General features: G+C 41.4%; 1 protein-coding gene across 2 annotated transcripts in view; it reads left to right on the top strand.

The window, feature by feature from the left end:
* Positions 1 to 15,307, top strand: part of gpc6b (glypican 6b) — a 118,786-nt gene that overhangs the window by 82,603 nt on the left and 20,876 nt on the right. Inside the window, exons 5-7 of one of the 2 annotated variants that reach the window (XM_024004643.2) lie at positions 261 to 391; positions 5,653 to 5,799; positions 7,238 to 7,267. In XM_024004643.2, coding sequence (XP_023860411.1) covers positions 261 to 391; positions 5,653 to 5,799; positions 7,238 to 7,267 — 308 coding nt within the window. The remainder of the gene's footprint in view (positions 1 to 260; positions 392 to 5,652; positions 5,800 to 7,237; positions 7,268 to 15,307) is intronic. The other variant, XM_024004649.2, reaches the window with a different exon arrangement.

Below are 15,307 nucleotides of genomic sequence, written 5' to 3'. Positions count from 1 at the left end.
TGCATAAATATACAAATACATTTTGCTGAAGTGATACATGAATTGTCTTAGTGATACCAAGGCAAAGCATTGAATACAAATGGAAGATAATCTGCTTTCTCTGGACACATAAGTCTTCCAACTCAAGCCTTTGGCAGTCATTGTGGCTAAATTCCTCTCTTTCTCTCTCTCTCTCGCTCTCTCTCTCTCGCACGCGTGCGTTCAATCTCTCGCGTGCTCTCGCTCTCACTCTCACTCTCACTCTGTCTCTCTCTCGACAGATGCCATGTTGCTGGTGGCACAGAGGCTGGAGGGACCCTTCAACATCGAGTCTGTCATGGAACCCATTGATGTCAAGATTTCGGAGGCCATCATGAATATGCAAGATAACAGTGTCCAAGTCTCCTACAGGGTATGTCAACCAAATTAGTCAAACTGATTCCCAGAAGCCAACAAGGTGTCTTCCCAGAAAACCAAAATTGTTTCTGTGAAATTCCCGAACGCATTTGTTAGGAAAAAGTTCTCATAACCCAAAAACTGTCCGGTCGTGCTGATGACTGTATAAAACATGTGTCTGATGTTGCAAGAATGTTCCAAGAACACATTTAATCTGTTCTTCAAAGAATTCCCAGAATGAGATACACTACCGTTCAAAAGTTTGGGGTCACTTAGAAATGTCCTTGTTTTTGAAACAACATTGTTAATGTTGTAAATGACTATTGTAGCTGGAAACGACAGATTTTTTAAATGGAATATCTACATACTGTAGGTGTACAGAGGCTCGTTATAAGCAACCCTCACTCCTGTGTTCCAATGGCCCGTTGTGTTAGCTAATTCAAGTTTATCATTTTAAAAGGCTAATTGGTCATTAGAAAACCCTTTTGCAATTATGTTAGCACAGCTGAAAACTGTTGTCCTGATTTAAAGAAGCAATAAAACTGTCCTTCTTTAGACTAGTTGAGTATCTGGAGCATTAGCATTTGTGGGTTCGATTACAGGCTCAAAATGGCCAGGAACAAAGAACTTTCTCCTGAAACTAATCAGTCTATTCTTGTTCTGAGAAATGAAGGCTATTCCATGCGAGAAATTGCCAAGAAACTGAAGATCTCGTACAACGCTGTGTACTACTTAAAGGTTACCAGAACATTTACATCATTAGGTTGTGGGAACAGTGCGGGAACATTACAAGAGACACGTTACGAAAACACAAAATATGCTCAGTTGTGATGACATTCATACAATGTTTTAAGTTAGGTTGCATAGGACAATCCTATAATGTTGTGAGAAGAACACCTGTTCTAAGTTATTTAAAGGTTCCCACACCATTTAAAGTATGGGAGTTGTCTGGGTATTTTGCAATAATATTATTGTGATATTTGCATAGGTTGCAGAGAACATTCCCACAATGTTGCACGATGTTCCACAATTTCCAAATAAGTCATTTTATATGACTTTCATAGCATATTTGTTTTAGGTTTAACATAATATTCCATTTCAATAACATTTAGAAAATGCAATATTTAAGTTTGACCTGATATTACCAAAACATTCTCAGCATGCAAATCTGTAGCTCCCTATAGCAGATTGGAACACATCCCCATTATGTTTCTCTGCAGATTTAATGGCAATTCTCATTTGAGGACTGTGTTGTAGGTGATATAGACATATGGCATTTTCATTTCATTCATAGGACATTTGAAGAGCATTTAATCATACAAACACCTACCGTATTTCTTACACTTCGTATGTTTTCAATCTGCACATGTGGAGTACTTGGAACCTGCAATACTTGGATCCCAAGCCCGGTCTTTTATTCTCTACGCCACCAGGGAAGCTCTCTTACATCTTTTTTTTCATTATATAACCTTGGCAGTATGGTCAATAATGAATTCCATGCTTCCTGTTTAGCCTTCTTAGACATAACTAACCCAGGGAAGTACTGGTAACTGGGTTATTCACCATCACTTCTGCCATCCTCTGGGTCACTATTTACAAGACTATGAGTGCTGATCTAGGATCAGTTTTGCTTTTCAGATCATGAAAAATAAGATAGGGGGGGCATATCAGGCGTCTCAAAGTAGGAATTATAACGGGTGCGTTTTTTGAAAGTTTAACAATACATTTTTAGACAATGTTTGATTCATTACAGTTAGTCTAAATTCTGCATTTCTGACTGGATTGCCCAAAAGTTATCATTAGGTTTCCAGGTAATGTAATAACACAATGTACCAGTAATGCAAACATCAGGTGAATGTTTTATACAAACATTGTGTAATCATCAGCACGACTGGACAGTCTTTATGTTATGAGAACATTTGCCATAACTTAACAAATGTTCTGGGCACTTTCACAGAACCAATTTTGGTTTGCATAATTGGTACATTGTCTTATTACTGCTCCCGAGTGGCACAGCAGTCTAAGGCACTGCATCTCAGTGCAAGAGGTGTCACTATAGTACCTGGTTCGAATCCAGGCTGTATCACATCTGGCCGTGATTGGGAGTCCCATAGGGTGGCACACAATTGGCCCAGCGTCGTCCGGGTTTGGCCAGTGTAGGCTGTCATTGTAAATAAGAATTTGTTCTTAACTGACTTGCCTAGTTAAATAAAGGTTAAATACATGTTTTTTTAAATAAATGTATTACATTACCGGGAAACTTAATGAGAACTTCAAATCATCAATTCAAATCAAATTTTATTGGTCACGTACACATATTTAGCAGATGTAATTGTGGGTGAAGCGAAATGCTTGTGTTCCTAACTCCAACAGTGCAGTAGTATCTAAAGTAAAAGATTGGAATTAAGCAATGTTTTGAGCAATGTTGGAGTGGCATTGACTAAAATACAGTAGAATAGAATACAGTATATACATACGAGATGAGTAAAGCAGTATGTAAACATTATTTAAACATTATTAAAGTGACTAGTGTTCCATTATTAAAGTGGCCAGTGATTCCAAATCTATGTATATAGGGCAGCAGCCTCTAAGGTGCAGGGTTGCGTAACTGGGTGGAAGCATGGCTAGTGATGGCTATTTAACAGTATGATGGCCTTAAGATGATTGATGATTGAGTTGGAGGCATGCATGGCCACGCAGTCATGGGTGAACAGGGTGTACAGGAGGGGGCTGAGCACGCACCCTTGTGGGGCACCTGTGTTGAAGATCAGCAAAGTGGAGGTGTTGTTTCCTACCTTCACCACCTTGGGGCGGCTCCTCCAGGACCCAGTTGCACAGGACGGGGTTCAGCCCCAGGGCCCCGAGCTTAATGATGAGCTTGGTGGGTACTACGGTGCTGAATGATGAGCTATAGTCAATGAACAGCATTCTTATATAGGTATTCCTCTTGTCTAGATGGGATAGGGCAGTGTGTAGTGTGATACCGATTGCATCGTCTATGGCTTTATTGGGGTGGTAAGCAAATTGAAGTGGATCTAGGGTGTCAGGTAAGGTAAGGGAGAGGTGATATGATCCTTAACTAGGCTCTCAAAGCACTGATACGGGGCGATAATAATTTAGTTCAGTTACCTTTGCTTTCTTGGGTACAGGAACAATGGTGGACATCTTGAAGCAAGTGGGGACAGCAGAATGGGATAGGGAGAGATTGAATATGTCCGTAAACACTCCAGCCAGCTGGTCTGCGCATGCTCTGAGGATGCGTCTAGGGATGTCGTCTGGGCCGGTAGCCTTGCGAGGGTTAACACATTTAAATGTCTTACTCACGTTGGCCATGGAGAACGAGAGCCCACAGTCCTTGCTAGCAGGCCGAAAAAGGTGTTCAGTTTGTCAGGAAGCAAGACGCCGGTGCCCGGGACGTGGCTGGTTTTTCCTTTGTAGTCCGTGATTGTCTGTAGATCCTGCCACATACGTCTCGTGTCTGTGCCGTTGAATTGCGACTCCACTTTGTCTCTATACTGACGTTTTGCCTGTTTGGTTGCCTTACGGAGGGAATAACTACACTGTTTTCATTCGACCATATTCCCAGTCACCTTGCCATGGTTGCGGTGGTTCGCGCTTCCAGTTTTGCGCGAATGCTGCCATCTATCCACAGTTTCTGGTTTGGGTAGGTTTTATTAGCCACAGTGGGTAGGACATCTCCTATACACTTCCTGATGAACTCAGTCATATCCCTGTATTCGTCCATTTTATTCTCAGAAGCTACCCGGAACCTATCCCAGTCTGCGTGATCAAAACAATCATGGAACATGGATTGCGATTGGTCAGTCCAGCGTTGAATAGACTTTAGCACTGCAAATGGAATCATGATCAGATTTGTCAGAGGGAGGGCAGGGGGAGGGCCTTAGACTTTTAGAAAAGTTGAGTAGCAGTGGTCCAATGTTTTACCAGCGCAAGTATTACAGTCAATGTGATGGTAGAACTTCGGTCGTGTTTTCTTCAAATTTGCTTTGTTAAAATCCCCAGCTACAATAAATGCGGCCTCAGGATATGTGGTTTCCAGTTTGCATAAAGTCCAGTGTAGTTATTTGAGGTCCTTCGTCGTATCGGCTTGAGGGGGAATATACACGGCTGTGACTATAACCAAAGGTAATTATCTTTGGAGGTAATACCGTTGGCATTTGATTGTGAGTTATTCTCGGTCGGGTGAACAAAAGGACTTGAGTTTCTGTATGTATCACAATCACTCCATGAGTGTTTAATCATGAAACATACACCCCCGCCTTTCTTCTTCCTGGAGAGTTCTCTATTCCTGTCTGCGCTATGTACTGAGAAACCAGATGGCTGTATGGACGGCGACAGTATATCCCTAGAGAGCCATGTTTCCGTGAAACAGAGTATGCTACAATCCCTGATGTCTTTCTGGAAGGAGATCCTCGCCCTGAGCTCGTCTACATTATTATTTAGAGATTGAACATTAGCGAGTGATATACTTGGAAGCGGTAGATGGTCTGCACGCTTCCTGAGTTGGAACTTTTGAGGTATGTTCTGTGGTGGTTTTTACAGATGTTGTGCACAACATTTTAGTGAATGCTAGATAGAGTCCATTAACACACTAATTAAACGTTTATGGCATTACAGACTTAATGTGGGAGTAGAGAACAAGGGAAGGATGGCACATCTGTATTCTGTCACGTACAGTTCATATTTGAAAACCAACTGGATCATGTTTTAGGTGTGTATTGCTACCCATTCTAATTATATCACATTTTAGGTCTTTGTATTTGAATTACATGTTTCCCTATGGTCAGATAATCTTAGTTCAACTAACAGTAGTTAATGTGTTTCCAGTGTTTTACTGTATTTTACTTTGCCCACAAAATTGTAGTCATTGCAAAAAAAATGAAGTGGTTGTGAAGAGATTCTTCAGCCTACGCAATGTGGGGTGCTTGCTCTCGTTCAAGGCTAAATGCTCTGTTGGCTTTCTCACGATGCAGATGCAGCTTTGTTTATCTTTAAAGTATATGTGGTGAATTGCCCATAATCCATTAAAAAGTTAACTCCATGATATTATATATGGCTGGTCTTGCACAAGTTGAAAAACCTGTCGGCTCTGGTTAGATCAATGTGACTTTGAGCACTGTCATGTTGGTAATATGGGGGCTGTAGGATCCACAAGGCCTTAACAAAACATTGTGTTTTCCCTCTTTTCCACATCCCAAGTAATTCTAGCTCCTCTTGCAATCCAACAGTTGGATGTCCTTCTCTGTGTAATTGCAGGTTTTTCAAGGCTGCGGCCAACCAAAGCCCTCAGGAATGGGCGGCAGGTCTACTCGGGGCGTCTCGGACGTGTTCAACGCCCGCTTCAGGCCCTACAGCCCAGAGGAGCGGCCCACCACTGCAGCTGGCACCAGCCTGGACAGACTGGTAAGGAAAAGCAGAGACACACACAGCCCACTCACAGCCCACAGGACCACTGCTTCAGAGTAAACATCATTTGTCTTTCTGCCTTGACACTGTTTATTAAAGCTGGTGATTTGCCATGGTAGGGCCCCCGGAGCCGGAAATTAATTATTTGTGCTCGTCCTCCGTTCAGGCCTCACTCACTCTCTCTATATCGATCCGTGTTTGTTAACAAATCATCAGCTTTACCCGGGAGGGCAAAGAGAAGTGTGCAGCATCCTGTGCCCTTCCTGTCTATGTGTACCTTACAAATAAGACAGAAAAGATTAATGGAATTTGTGAGATTGACAAAGTCAGGTGTTTGCTGTATAAAGTAAACCTTTGCTTTCAATCAGATTAGCTTTGTTTTGTTTCATTAGATCTTGTTTTTCCGATTTTCATCTCATACAACCTTGACAGTGACACCTAACTTGATGTTTTGCTAAGGGTAGAGGTCAACATATAGCTGACAGTCCAATTCAGGTGAGGGACATTTCTCATCATGGATTATCCTTACTACAGTCCCCCCCCCCCYCTCTCTCTCTCTCTCTCTCTCTCTCTCTCTCTCTCTCTCTCTCTCTCTCTCTCTCTCTCTCTCTCGCTCTCTCGCTCTCTCTCTCGCTCTCTCTCTCTCTGCATGCAGATGGTAATGTGAGAGCCAGGAGTTAAGGCTTGTCAAATTGACCGATTTGAAAAGTCTGTCACTATCATGCAGTGCAATATTTGTAGGAGACCAAAAACCAAGGTTAAATATGTCTCTCTCAATAATCCTCAAACACTTCATTTTGAATGTATTCAATATTATTTGACCAGTTTCTCACAGCAGAAAAATAATCCTGCTGCAACAGGAAATGTGAATTATTAGGTGGATTATAATTAATGGACATTTTTGTAGGGGTTGATACATTTTTTGTTAGGGCAAATCAACTCTGACATTATTTAAAGGAAATTATAAACTTTAGAAGCCTTTTTAAACTTTGAATACACCATACGTTTGCATTTCCTGCTGATCATATTAAAATCCTACACCTGTATAATATTCAACCACATACAGTACCTTCTTTTCATTGGGACCGCACTATTTTAATTATGGACTCAATTGAAAGTCAACACATTGTTTTGTAACTCAGGAAAATAATATCCTTAAATGAATTGAGAAAATAATGTGCTGCGTGGCTTCGGGCTAAAGCCAGAATCCCATTATAAGAAAATATAAATGTTCTTCCATCAATTTCATTAATGAATAGTAATTATGATTTCCCTTAACTTTGTTCCTCCTCTTAGCTCTTTTTGAAGGACTCTGATGTCTTTGGATGTATGCATTTGGATGTAATGTCTTTGTGTACCTCCCTCTTTCCTCCTCCACTGTCTTACTTTATTTAATTAAAATGCTTCTCTTTCCCATTGCTATGCTGCTTACCAGAGGACTGTCTGGAGTGCAATGCAACACAGTGTAAGCTTTATGAATTCTACTCTTAACCTAAATCATTTTGTGTGGGGCCCTTTTGTCACATCTTGTCTCCTATGCCATACTCCCTAATGTTTTGTCACTAAATAAGAAGAATTACAGACTCATAGTTTCCATAGACGAGGTATGGTTGTATATTACCTGGCAACTACTGTTGTAAACAAGTACAGTGACATCCAAAGCCCAACGGTAAACCTGATATATATTCCATCTCAGCCACTGTCTCAGATACTACTCCCAAAAGAGTCAACTTTCAAATAACCTTTTTATGTTATTACGGAGTAGTCTGTGTTTGATTTACAAAGCAATGTATTTGTGGAGCTGTTGAGACCTTGATCATGGCCTCAGTGTTTTATGGTCTTCCGTAACAATATTGGCTGTTAAACATTGTATTAGTAGTCAGGTGTACCACCAAGACCGGTGCTATAGACGAGGGAGTTGAAGGAGCTGTGGTTCCTTCAGGTAGTGAGGACTCTTCCCTAGAGGCCGGTCCATGTTTTTCCTCCCTTACCCACTATATCTATACAGACACATCAGAGACCTCACATTGCCTTAGCTAATGGAGTCAACTCCTGGAGGAGCCCAGGCAATAACCAGGTGACCTACTCCATCAGAGCTTGGCAGAGGAGAACTCTGAGAGGGGTGTTGGTTGGTGGTGGTGGTGGTGTCTGGGCGGTTGCTCAAATGGCAGACAGAGTGAAATGAGGCCTCCAGACTGCCTCATGAATAACTGGGCAATTAGCCCGCTTGGAGATTCCCTCTAGATGTTGAGTTGAGTGACAGAGGTTGATTATGGACATCTGACGGCTGGACAAGGACACCTGGTGAGGGTCTCCGTTATGAGGATCCATGTGCACTGTAGTCAGGGGGTGTCGAGTTCTCTGCTGTGCTGGCTGGTTCACAGTCGGTTTCTACTGGCTCCACAAAAAGTTGCTAGAGTACAGTAGCTTTCTAGAGACAGCCGTCCTCTCTCAGTTTCATGATACCATAGAGTTCTTTCAATAATAAAGCTGTGAACTGTAGTGGTGGTGGCGAGAGGCTGAATGTTAAAGTAACTGCCCAATGAAAGTCTGACTAAAGAAAGTTCTGTTAACTCATATCCAAGTAATGTTGTTGACTCGTCCTATACTCGTATTTGTGGCCAAAGCATAAATTGGAGAAAATATTGTTCCAAAACCCCACCTCAAACTTGTATCTCAAACAGACAGTTTAAAAAATGCTTGGCTATTTCCTCATAGAACATGAGAAGGATGAGCTGGCCAATCAGCGGTCTAAAGTAGGATGAGCTTGCCAATCAGCGGTCTACTTGCATTCATATTTTTAATAACCATTCTATTGTTGGGGTACACCTACACCATTTCAACAGAGAAAAGCTGATTTTTAACAGTCGGAAGTTTACATACACTTGGGTTGGAGTCATTAAAACTAGTTTTTCAACCACTCAACAAATTTCTTGTTAACAAACTATAGTTTTGGCAAGTCGGTTAGGACATCTACTTTGTGCATGACATAAGTCATTTTTCAAACAATTGTTTGCAGACAGATTATTTAACTTATAATTCACTGTATCACAATTCCAGTGGGTCAGAAGTTTACATACACTAAGTTGACTGTGCCTTTAAACAGCTTGGAAAATTCCAGAAAATTATGTCATGGCTTTAGAAGCTTCTAATAGGCTAATTGACATAATTTGAGTCAATTGGAGTTGTACCTGTGGATGTATTTCAAGGCCTACCTTCAAACTCAGTTCCTCTTTGCTTGACATCATGGGAAAATTAAAAGAAATCAGCCAAGACCTCAGAAAGAAAATTGTAGACCTCCACAAGTCTGGTTCATCCTTGGGAGCAATTTACAAATGCCTGAAGGTACCACGTTCATCTGTACAAACAATAGTACGCAAGTATAAACACCATGGGACYACGCAGCCGTCATACCACTCAGGAAGGAGACGCGTTCTGTTTCCTAGAGATGAACGTACTTTGGTGCGAAAAGTGCAAATCAATCCCAGAACAACAGCAAAGGACCTTGTGAAGATGCTGGCGAAAACAGGTACAAAAGTGCCTATATCCACAGTAAAACGAGTCCTATATCGACATAACCTGAAAGGCCGCTCAGCAAGGAAGAAGCCACTGCTCCAAAACCGCCATAAAAAAGCCAGACTATGGTTTGCAACTGCACATTGGGACAAAGATCGTACTTTTTGGAGAAATATCCTATGCTCTGATGAAACAAAAATAGAACTGTTTATCCGTAATGACCATCGTTATGTTTGGAGGGAAAAGGGGGATGCTTGCAAGCCGAAGAACACCATCCCAACCGTGAAGCAAGGGGGTGGCAGCATCATGTTGTGGGGGTGCTTTGCTGCAGGAGGGACGAGTGCACTTCACAAAATAGATGGCATCATCAGGGAAATTATCTGGATATATTGAAGCAACATCTCAAGACATCAGTCAGGGAGTTAAAGCTTGGTTGCAAATGGGTCTTCCAAATGGACAATGACCCCAAGCATACTTCCAAAGTTGTGGCAAAATGGCTTAAGGACAACAATGTGGAGTGGCCATCACAAAGCCCTGACCTCAATCCTATAGAACATTTGTGCGCAAAACTGAAAAAGTGTGTGCGAGCAAGGAGGCCTACAAACCTGACTCAGTTACACCAGCTCTGTCAGGAGGAATGGGCCAGAATTCACCCAACTTATTGTGGGAAGCTTGTGGAAGGCTATCCGAAACGTTAGACCCACATTAAACAATTTAAAGGCAATGCTACCAAATACTAATTGAGTGTATGTACACTTCTGACCCACTGGGAATGTGATGAAAGAAATAAAAGCTGAAATAAATCATTGTCTCTACTATTAGTCTGACATTTCACATTCTTAAAATAAAGTGGTGATCCTAACTGACCTAAGATAGGGAATTTTTACTAGGATTAAATGTCATGAATTGTGAATAACTGAGTTTAAAAGTATTTGGCAAAGGTGTATGTAAACTTCCAACTTCAACTGTAATTAATTATCATTATTTGGAAGGAAAACTATTTTAGTTATATTGTAAATCATTACAGGTCATATTTAATAGAAATCTGGAAACACTGGGCAGTTACTTTAAACAGACACACTGGTGTGCGTTTATTTGTGCAAAGCCCATCATTAGGATGTAATGGGAAGCTGGACTGTCTTAAAATAATCACACTGGCCACAGAGAAGGGATTTTCTGAATACAATAATACTTTTGTCTGTCAGAATGTTGTTTTCATTGATCTGTGAGTTATAGGTTATATAGTTATGAGTTACAGTGAAAGTATTCAGACCCTTTGACTTTTTCCACATTTAATTACGTTACAGCCTTATTCTATAATTTATTACATTTTTTTTTTCCCTCATCACTCTACACACAATACCCAATAATGACATAGCAAAAACTGGTTTTTAGAAATGTTTGCAAATGTATTAAAAATAAAAAACAGAAATACCTTATTTAAATAAACTTAATAACATATGTATACATTAGTCAATGTTAGAATAAGGCTGTAACGTAACAAAATGTGGAAAAAGTCAATGGGTCTGAATGCTTTCCGAATGCACTGTATATGCTTTAATAAGCAATGTAAAAACAGTAAGGATATAATGTCTTGTAAGTTAAAGGCTTTGGGAAAACAGAGAGTGCAGACATATTGGCCCAGTGCATGGTAGGGTAACCTTATCATTCTTTAACTTTAACCATCAATAGTCAGACAACTGAAATATCCATCCAGAAGCGGCCGTGATAAATGTGATAGCCCTAAATTCATTTATGAACCGCTATCTCCAAGGCAGTAGGTTGCTGCAGTTTGCATTAGGCTTGGGATTGTGGGGGTGTCTGCTCATCCAGATACCTTAAACATGTATTTCCCTCATTGAAGCAGCCTTCTGCCAGGTAACTGACAGTTATTAACCCGGATCCTGTGGTCTCTCATACAGTAGCTGCAGTCCCCACAGCTGCATCAGTTATCAATGTCACTGTTCCCATCTGTTTATTCACCGTCAGAGGTGTCTGATACCCAGTGGGAGGCCTCCTCTTTCACTTCCGCTGCTTTGTCGTCCCACTCACTGTCTTCCTTTAACTTCCATAACATCATAATTATCAGTGACACTCCCAGTGATGTTGCTAAGGAGTCCTTTGATTTGGAGTTAGTGTCTGACTTCAGCGGTGAATTAGCTAGTCAAAGGATGCAAGCTGAGCCAGCGATGGCAGGAACTCAGGAAGGGTCTGTCGTCGTCTGGCTGTGTTGCAGTGCTTATGGGGAAGCCCTGAAGAGCCGGTCCACCTCCAGGCTCCAGCTCCATGAGCCATGACTGCTTAATTTCCTGACATCCTGTCACCATCCGCCATCACAGTCCTGTGGGAGGAATGGATCTTTGAACGTCCTAAGGGAGATGAAGGCACTACAGAGTGTCAGGCAGAGAGGGCCTTTAACGGCTGGTGTTTGATGATAGGGCAGGCCTTTAATGTGCCATTTAGTATAAGTTGTTTTATTCATTGTCTTCTCCTGGGGCGTCCTTGTCATGAAATGTATTCCAAGGTCATTTTTCAATCACAGGAAAAAACAGGAAGCAAAAAAGTTATTTTATTGAATTTTAAAATAATGTTTAGTTGCAATTTACAACCTTTTAGTTGGAAATGTATATTGTACGTGATACAACATGGATTTAGCATACTATTGCTTCGGCGTCAGCATAAATCGTTGCACAACTGAACGTGGATGTTGCAAGAGGTTGGTTAACTACATTCGGTGGATTATTTCTGTGTAATTATACTCTTTGCTTCATATTTTGGTAACTCGATAGGCTGATGTCCATTTCCATGTACTTGCAGATCCGTGAGCTCGCCAGCCCTAATTCAGTTGTGTGGATGTAAATGAATTGTGCTGGCCTCATTGATTGCTTTTGGGAGACTGAAGTCCTCTAGCTGTGCATGGATGTGGCGCCTAATGTGCAGTAAAGGAAATTGGATAACTCCAGAGCAGTGCCATAGAAACCAAGCTACAGTCTATCTTCATTAGCTAGATGAGCATCATCTTGGAACACAACAACAGTCTGTTGCAGCTTCTCTTGTATGCTGCCCTTTGAATTTGGTCTCATGCTCCATCTCAGTAGTTTCTACGCTGCCTGTTATATTTGTAATTACTTTTATTCATAGTCTGACTTATATTTATAATATGTTTAATAATATATATAATGTTTACCTATTTCTCTCTGGAGCATAATAGATGTAGGTCTCGTAGAATCGGGTCTCATAGAAAGAAGTCTCTCATGCAAGTGAAACCTATTGTACAGATCCCTTGTGACTTGCAGCCATGCGCATGGGAACAAATGTGAAATGCCGCTGTGGTGGCCTGGGTCATACTGCGGCCTGGAAACCTTCATTCTATCCTTTTTCTAAGTCTTGACCCATACATAAACCGCCTGCAATGCAGAATCACTTTAAGCCTCTGAAACATTCTTGTTTTAGATACGGCTTAATGGGAGTAAGTAGGCCTATCCACATATCCATTCTAGCCATGCTATTATGTAGATTCCACAGATTCTAACATAATTGTTAGTTTCCCCCAAAACCACATGAAAACAAATAGTGTAAAGATGGATAGTCCTATTATTTGACAGTGTATTTAGGAATCTCTGAACAAAGGGTGGTACTCAAGCATACAAATGTAATGGTTGAAAATGGTAGCCTGACAAATTCAGCAAATGCCAGCAATCTTGGATAACCACCCGAGACTACATTCAGAATGTTCCCGAATCACAATGGGTTTGATACAAACGGTTTAGTGTTTCCTTCTACTTCAAGGTCTCTAGAGCTACATGTATGCTAAATCATTTGTCAGGCTGTTTCAAGGGAAATGAGGATGAACAAACGGATGACAAGTTAGCAAATGTCTCTATTATCATGCCTCCATCACAGGATATCTCACTGAGGAGATACTAGTCTCTACTCTCTCTCGTTGTAGAATTAGTCCAAAAATAGACGTCACACATTCTATAATACTGCCAGATATTTGAAGTACAGTGCCTTCGGGAAGGTATACAGATACCTTGACTTTTTCCACATTTTGTTACGTTACAGCCTTATTTTAAAATTGATTAAATATTTTCTTTCCTCATTAAATCTACACACAATACCCCATAATGACGAAGCAAAAATAGGTTTTTAGACAGTTTTGCAAATTTATTACAAATAAAAAACAGAAATATAACATTTACATAAGTATTCAGACCCTTTACTCATTACTTTGTTGAAGCACCTCTGGTAGCAATTACAGCCTCGAGTCTTCTTGGGTATGACACTACAAGCTTGGCACACCTGTATTTGGGGAGTTCCTCCCATTCTTCTCTGCAGATACTGTCAAGCGTTGTCAGGTTGGATGAGGAGCGTTGCTGCACAGCTATTTTCAGGTCTCTCCAGAGATGTTCAAACGGGTTCAAGTCTGGGCTCTGGCTGGGCCACTCAAGGACATTCAGAGACTTGTCCCGAAGCCATTCCTGCGTTGTCTTGGCTGTGTGCTTAGGGTCGTTGTCCTGTTGGAAGGTGAACCTTCACCCCAGTCTGAGGGCCTGAGAGCTCTGGAGCAGGTTATCATCAAGGATCTCTCTGTACTTTGCTCCATTCATCTTTGTCTCCCAGTTTCTGCACCTGAAAAACATCCCCACAGCATGATGTTACCACCACCATGCTTCACCATAAGGGATGGTGTCAGGTTTCCTCCAGAGGTGACTCTTAGCATTCAGGCCAGTTCGATCTTGGTTTCATCAGACCAGAGAATCTTGTTTCTTATGGTCTGAGAGTCTTTAGGTGCCTTTTGGCAAACTCCAAGCGGGCTGTCATGTGCCTTTTACTGAGGAGTGGCTCCCGTCTTGCTACTTTACCATGAAGGCCTGTTTGGTGGAGTGCTGCAGTGATGGTTGTCCTTCTGGAAGTTTCTCCCATCTCCATAGAGGAACTCTAGAGCTCTTGCAGAGTGACCATCGGGTTCTTGGTCACCTCCCTGACCAAAGCCCTTCTTCCCCGATTGCTCAGTTTGGCCAGGCAGCCAGCTCTAGGAAGAGTCTTGGTGGTTCCAAACTTCTTTCATTTAAGAATGATGGAGGTCACTGTGTTCTTGGGGACCTCCAATGCTGCAGACATTTTTTGGTACCCTTCCCCAGATCTGTGCCTCGTCACAATACTGTCTCGGAGCTCTACGGACAATTCCTTTGACCTCACGGCTTGATTTTGCTAAAATAAAATAAACTGTTTTTGCTTTGTCATTATGGGGTATTGTGTGTAGAATGCTGAGATGTTTTATTTATTTAATACATTTTAGAATATGTAACCAAATGTGGAAAAAGTCAAGGGGTCTGAATACTTTCCAAAGGCACTGCATCTCACCTTGTAATCCAATGATCAGTCATTCACCAAAAAGTTGTGGTGTTTTATTCTATTTCAGTTCTTGAATTAGCACTTTCTATCCACAAATAGTTGATATTGTGAAACAATGAGCTGTGTGTCAGGCAGCAGAAGGATGTTAAAGATGGCATGGCACCAGGCTCTTTCACAGCTGTGTTTAGTTATAAAAGGAAGGAAGTCATTTCTATTCCTGAAGATGTCACGATATCACTCTGCTCTGCTTGCAGCGGTACAGCCATGGTACAAATAGACAGTTTTGCTCTCACATGAGAGTCACCAAATTACACATTCCCTCCCATCACCAGACGCACATGCACACACACCACAACCACAAGCAACACCACCGCAAGTTGTTATCTCATAATGAGTCCTGGCACTCTGTACCACTCACCTCTACGTATAACTTGAAACTAACTGCATGTCATTTGAAAAATAAATATGGCTATTCATATGGCTATTACACGCCGATATTTGATGTTTCACTTGGAGGAACAGCGCTGTAATCATCAAGGGATTTGATGTGAATAATTTCAGGCAGCTTCACACCAAGTTCCTCTTCGTCTCTTGTTAGCAGGGTCTCCTTCCATGGATCATTCCTTCATCC

Source organism: Salvelinus sp. IW2-2015, linkage group LG2, assembly GCF_002910315.2.
Source record: "Salvelinus sp. IW2-2015 linkage group LG2, ASM291031v2, whole genome shotgun sequence".
Lineage (NCBI taxonomy): Eukaryota > Metazoa > Chordata > Actinopteri > Salmoniformes > Salmonidae > Salvelinus > Salvelinus sp. IW2-2015.
This window is presented reverse-complemented; position numbering and strand designations above follow the sequence as displayed.